A 6,618-nucleotide genomic window follows, 5' to 3' on the forward strand; every position below is an offset into this window, starting at 1 on the left:
AAATTAACAAATCTATTATTTCAATTATACAAACTCTTAATTTCCCCTAACAACATTTAGTTCAAACTTAAAGATTCTTGTAAATTAAAACACATCATATAGGATTTTTGGTTGCAACTAAAATTCATTTTTTTTTTCATGTTAGTTACTACTATTTCTATTTTATTAGTATTATCTTATCGGTTAAACAAAAAATTGAACCGTTAAGGACTAAAAATCGATAAATCGAAAATTGATAAAAAATATCTTATAGATTTGGTTATTGGTTTAGCATTAAAAATCGAAAATCGATAAACTGAATCGATAGTATATAAAACCAAACCGAACCTACCGATGCACACCCTACAGATGACATAACATAACAATAGATTAATTTCAACTAAAAATTTGTTTGTTACATTGAAATGTAAAGTAGTTACAAAGCATGAAAAATATAGAGAGGTTCAAAATGTTTTAACAAAATAAGTTTCTTAAAAATTTAAATCCTTTTAACAAAAAAATTAAAATTATTATTATAAATAACATTTCAAGTTAATTATCTTTTCTCTACCCATCCAACTCTCCCAGTGCCCACCCTTGAACCATCACTCTCCACCTCATTCTATCCCAAAATGTATTTCACTAGATTTACATATACTATAACAATAATAACAACAACAACATATCGAATATTTTCATTAAGAGTGATTTGGAGCAACAACAATAACAACAATAACATACTCAGTATTCTCATTAAGAACGGTTTGGAGGGGATAAAGTGTACGCAGTCCATCCCATTACCTCAGATGAAGTAGAAAGGTTTTTTTCGATAGGCCCCGACTCAGGACAGATAATAATATAACAAACAAAATACACAAAAGCATGCAACCATAAGGTAATATATACTATATTAACATATAGTAAAGGATAATAACAGAAGCAAGACACACACAAGGTAATACTAAAAAATATCTATTTGAAAAACATAGATATCACCAATACATCACAAACGTACTTCTACCCACTAATCCTCTACCTCAATACGCGTTCTCCACACCTTCCTATCTTTCGTAAGCTGTAACTGCTCCATATCTTGTCTAATCACCTCCCTCCAATATTTCTTAGGCCTATCTCTACCCCGCCTAAAATAATTCATAACCAATCTCTCGCACCTCCGTACTGAAGCATCCGTACCCCTCCTCATCACTTGCCTGAACCATCACAACCTCACTTTCCGTATCTTGTCCTCCACCGAAGCCACTCCCATCTTCTCTCGGATAATCTCATTTCTAACCCTGTCCCTCCTGATAAGTCCACACATCCATCGCAATATTTCATCTCCGCCACCTTCAATTTCTGTATATGGGAGTTCTTAACTGGCAACACTCTACTCCATATAACATAATCGGTCGAACTATCACTCTGTAGAACTTACCTTTGAGTTTTGAAGGCGTCTTCTTATCACACAAAACTCCCAAAGCGAGCTTCCATTTCAACCATCCTGCACCAATACAGTGCGTGACATCCTCATCAATTTCCCCATTCTCTTGAATCATAAACCCAAGGTACTTGAAACACTCCATCTTCTGGATGACCTAGAATCAAGCTCCACTACCACGTTCGCCTCATGCGAGAAATCACTAAATTTATATTTCAAGTACTCAATCTTAATCGTGCTCAACCTAAATCCTTTATACTTAAGGGTTTGTCTCCAAAGCTCTAACTTATCATTAACTCCTCCCCAAATTTCATCAACCAGTACAACAGCATCAACAAATAACGTACATTTTTTATTTATTATCAAATTTGGGAAAAACAAATTAAAGACTCATATATTTTCAAGAAAACATTTTTCCACTTTTCATTTTTTCACTGTTGTAAAAGCCATGTACTTGTACACTTGAATCACAGGAGACTAACATTTGAATTTAGCAACACTTTACTTTCCAACTTTTACTTTCCTGAAAACTCTCATCTTCTCATTCCTTCTGCTTTGTTATTGTTTAGTACGAAAAAATATCAAGATATTCGAGTAACTATAAGTAATGGCAGGTGGATATAGAGCTGAAGATGATTATGATTATCTATTCAAATTAGTGTTAATTGGGGATTCTGGTGTTGGCAAATCTAATCTCCTTTCTCGATTCTCGAGGAACGAGTTCAATCTTGAATCTAAGTCTACTATTGGTGTTGAATTTGCTACTCGAAGTATTCGTGTTGATGATAAGATCGTTAAGGCTCAGATTTGGGATACTGCTGGCCAAGAAAGGTTTTTACTTTTTTTTGTTTTTTTTTTTTCTGAGTGCAAATCGAATTGAATATGTTTTAATCTGTAAATAGTGGCAATCATATCCTGTAATTGATCTTGTGCGCTTAGAAATTTGTGTATGTGTTGCTAATTTAAAAGTTTTTGAAGTGGGGTTTGTTTAAGTTCTTGCAAGAATTTGAAAAGAAAAAATGAGTTCATAAACATTCCCCAAAATAGTTGATATGAGTCAAATTTCTTTGTTTTGACTGTGGATTCGGATATACAATCTTTACTTGTAACTGCATAAACAACAACAATAACAACAAGTCCAGTGTATTCCCACACAGTGGGGCCTGGGAGGGTAAAATGTACGCAGTCCATACCGCTACACCCGAAGAAATAGAGAGGCTGTTTCCAATAGACCCCCAGCTCAAGATAAATAAATAAATAAATAAAAAAAGGTCGTACTGAAACGTGAAGTAGGATGGGTGGCTTAACAGAAGTAAAGAATCAGAAATAGTAAAATAGAACTCAGAGCAATACAGGATAGGGGAACTAAGAGCCATAAGCTATAAGAAATAAGAAAAACGAAATATGGAATAGGGTACCTGCCTATTAGTAACCTACACTTACAGACCAAAGCCACCCACCACACCCAGTCTCCCCTAACTAGTGGCTCCTACCTATCGACACAGTCCTACAATTACTACTCCGGCTAAACAGGGACTCTCCTAATTACTTGCTATAACCCATGTACTCACCCTAGCCTTCTACCCTTATCCGCGACCTCCACACCTTCCTATCTAGGGTCATGTCCTCGGTATGCTGAAGCTGCTCCATGTCATGTCTAATCACTCCCCTCCAGTATTTCTTCGGCCTCCCTCTACTCCTTCTGAAGCCATCCAAGGCTAGCCTCTCATAACTGGGAACTGGAGCATCCGCGCTCGTCCTCATCACATGCCCAAACCATCTCAGCCTTCCTTCGCGCATCTTGTCCTCCACCGAAGCCACTCCCACCTTCTCCCGAACAATCTCATTCCTAACTCTATCCCCTCTTGTAAGCTCACACATCCAGCGCAATATTCTCATTTCCGCCACCTTCAATTTTTGAATATAGGAGTTCTTGACAGGCCAACACTCCGCTTCATACAACATGACTAGACGGACTGCCACTCTATAGAATTTGCCTTTAATCCTAAGGGGCACCTTCCTATCACACAACACTCCAGAGGCGAGCGTCCACTTCATCCAACCAGCTCCAATACGATTAGAGACATCCTCATCAATCTCACCGTTCCCCTGAATCATAGATCCAAGATACTTAAAACTGTCCTTCTTACATACAACTTAGGAATCTAACCTCACCACCACTTCGTCTTCCTGCCTTAAGTCACTAAACTTGCACTCCAAATATTCCGTCTTGGACCTGCTCAACCTGAACCCCTTAGATTCTAGGGTTTGCCTCCATACCTCCAGTTTTTCATTCACACACCCCCGCGTCTCATCAATCAGCACTACATCATCTGCAAATAACATACACCAAGGCACTTCACCTTGAATACTTCGCGTCAACACGTCCATCACCAGAGCAAATAGGAACGGACTAAGAATTAACAAGAATTAACAATTTAAAATATTGAAAGGGCATCATGGTCAAACTTTTTCTTGTTTGACCCTCCAATCCGAGCTATGACATATAAAAATTGGGATAGATGGAGTACTGCTTTTTCATATCCTTGGGATTACAGTGGCTATGTTTGTTAGGATCGATTAGCAGTTCACACACACTAAATCTACGGAGAGGATGTAGAAAACTAGAGAGAGAGTTCTTTAGGAGAGAGAGAGAATTAGTTTCGTGGTAACACCCGTTGGTAACCTCCACGGCGAACGGGCTATTTATATTAATGACTCGGAGTATTTACAATTACACAGAGAAATGAGAATAAAAGGTACAACACGTCATATATTAATCAGAATCCACAACCTAACAATGTTGTTATTTTGTATATGTAAGGATGGTGTGAAGGATAGGATTGCTTTGTCTTGCTTAGTATTGTAGGGCTGCTTCTAACTGTTAGCTGGCAAGTATAAAACTTAGCGGCAATGGATTTTTCCATTGGGTCTATGCCTCCGGTTAATGACTTTTAGGCAACGAGCAATTAGTGTAGTTATGGATCAAGTCTTAACTGGTAGACCTAAATTTACTGACTTGTTCTAAAAGGTGAATTTCTACTTATTTTTCTTCTACTGTGTTAAATTAGGGATGGGAACAAATCTTATTTGAACATTATACTTCCATGTACGCGTGATTCTTAATCACAAAGGGTAAATCTTTGAGGTTTAAGGCTTCAAATATGGATAACATCTAATTAAGAAAACGAAAGAAGTGGTACAAGAAAGGATAACTAAGGAGTGGAGCAAATGTGGTCCCTAGGGAATTTGGTCTAGTGGTAACAGCGCAGAGAAGATGTGTAGGTTATAGACTTATAGGGGCATGTCACAGGTTCGAAGCCTACTGCAGTCAAAAGTCTAGAACTCTGTATTCAACAGGAAAAGGGTAGAGAGGTAGGGCTCTAGCCCTTGTGGATTTCACGCTTATAAAGAAGCAAGGAACAAAATTTGGCTTGTTGGCAATGTTGTATTTATAGCAATCTAGCTGGAAAAGTTGGACTTGTGCATATATGGTAGTTCACTTACTAGGCTATTAATTATCTCCTAGCTAACATCATCTCCATCTCATTAAGTGCTAATTGATTTTAGCTAGAAATTTTCCTTTTCAGTTGAGACTAGAGGGCTTTTTCAAAAGAAGGATATAAGTTTCCATTACTTATCAAAAAGATAAAGGATTCCATTTGCACTTAATTAATGACGACCGTTGACTGTTATTTACTTAAGTAGTTTAGGTTTCAGAAATAATCTCCTCGTAATGCCATTTTAAGTGGTGGTTCACTGTTGCAAATTTTATACTAAATGTTAAGGAGTATAGGTGTGTATACATGTATGAAAGATTAGCTTAGCTGGTGTGCTTGAAATAGGTAACTGCGATCCTAAGAGAAAGAGAAGGGGTGTTTTTCCTTGTAGTCTTCTGTTGTGGTTCTCGTAGGTTAGTCTTGTCTTTCTTGCTTTCCTTCTTTGCAGTTCTTCTGCTTTGCTAGCCTAATTTCTGATTTCCGGGTTTGATTTTTGATTTCAAGTGTGGAACTTATGTTTGAGCTCTGCTGAATCTTTGGTTTGAAATCTTTTCTGTTCTACTTTGGGACGGTAAGATTGGCACCTTGTTAGAAGTGGACACTAATCGAAACTTCCTTTTCCCGTGTGGGACAACAGGTACCGTGCAATTACAAGTGCATACTACAGAGGGGCTGTCGGTGCATTGCTTGTGTACGATATCACTCGACATGTCACATTTGAAAATGTTGAGAGATGGTTAAAAGAGCTTCGAGACCATACCGACCAAAATATTGTCATAATGCTCGTTGGGAACAAGGCCGACTTACGTCACTTGCGTGCTGTTACAATAGAGGATGCCAAGGCCTTTGCTGAAAGAGAGAGTACCTTCTTTATGGAGACTTCAGCACTTGAGTCCTTGAATGTTGAGAATGCATTTACTGAAGTATTGACCGAGATATACAGGGTGGTCTGTCGGAAAGCACTTGAAGTTGGAGACAATCCTGCTGCGTTGTCTAAGGGGCAAACGATAAATGTTGGCAAGGATGATGTTTCAGCTGTTAAAAAAGTTGGTTGTTGCAATGTCTAAGCAAAAAATCAAGAAATCCAAATGCTTACTACAACCAGCAAATGCTCCTACTATTGTTGCATTGTGTATTCTCAGTTTTGAATCTTTTAGGAAATGATGTATCTACTTATATATTATTCCACCTCTGTATTGTTTCATCAACCTACTTTGAGTTTGTACTACCCTATTTGTTACCTTCTTTGACTCTTGCATCTTGCCTCTTATTTCACAAAATTCAAGGCAGTCTTGCTGAAAAGAATTTTACTGCTTTAATTTTATACACGTACCTTATATTTTTATTTCTATTTTTATTTGGCATGTTTATTGCATGTTTTCGCCCTGATGTAGCTGGTAAAGTTGTTATCGTGTGATCAGGAGGTCATGGGTTCAAATTGTAGAAATAACAATTTTTACAGAAATGAATGGTAAAGTTGCGTACAGGGTCCTTGTGATCTGGCCTTTTCCTGCGTGTGAAGGAGCTTTGCACATTGGACTGTTTTTTTTTATCTTTTCTTTTTGGGGTTTGTTTTTAATATATATATAAATGGAGAAATGGGGTCGGTAAGAATTCATATAGGAATTTCACTTGTTTGGCACAGAGGTGTAACTATTGTTGTGTATGACATGTAGAAGGGCCAGTGAGGTGCCTTACTGA

At 37.6% G+C, this 6,618-nt stretch overlaps 1 protein-coding gene across 1 annotated transcript; it reads left to right on the forward strand.

Annotated features, from left to right (window-relative positions):
• The first annotated feature begins 1,700 nt into the window (after positions 1-1,700).
• LOC107842476 (ras-related protein Rab11B) lies at positions 1,701-6,236 on the forward strand. Its single transcript, XM_016686343.2, has 2 exons — positions 1,701-2,248; positions 5,555-6,236. Exons 1-2 carry the CDS (start codon positions 2,025-2,027, stop codon positions 5,982-5,984), a joined length of 654 nt encoding a protein of 217 aa, XP_016541829.1. The 5' UTR covers positions 1,701-2,024; the 3' UTR covers positions 5,985-6,236.
• Positions 6,237-6,618: the final 382 nt, after the last annotated feature.

Source organism: Capsicum annuum, chromosome 9 (assembly GCF_002878395.1).
Source record: "Capsicum annuum cultivar UCD-10X-F1 chromosome 9, UCD10Xv1.1, whole genome shotgun sequence".
NCBI lineage: Eukaryota > Viridiplantae > Streptophyta > Magnoliopsida > Solanales > Solanaceae > Capsicum > Capsicum annuum.

Excerpts from the sequence above, each read along its gene's own strand:
- LOC107842476 (XM_016686343.2), top strand. The coding sequence starts at position 2,025 with ATGGCAGGTGGATATAGAGCTGAAGATGATTATGATTATCTATTCAAA. Across the intron at positions 2,249-5,554 it reads GATACTGCTGGCCAAGAAAG|GTACCGTGCAATTACAAGTG; the intron begins GTTTTTACTTTT and ends GTGGGACAACAG.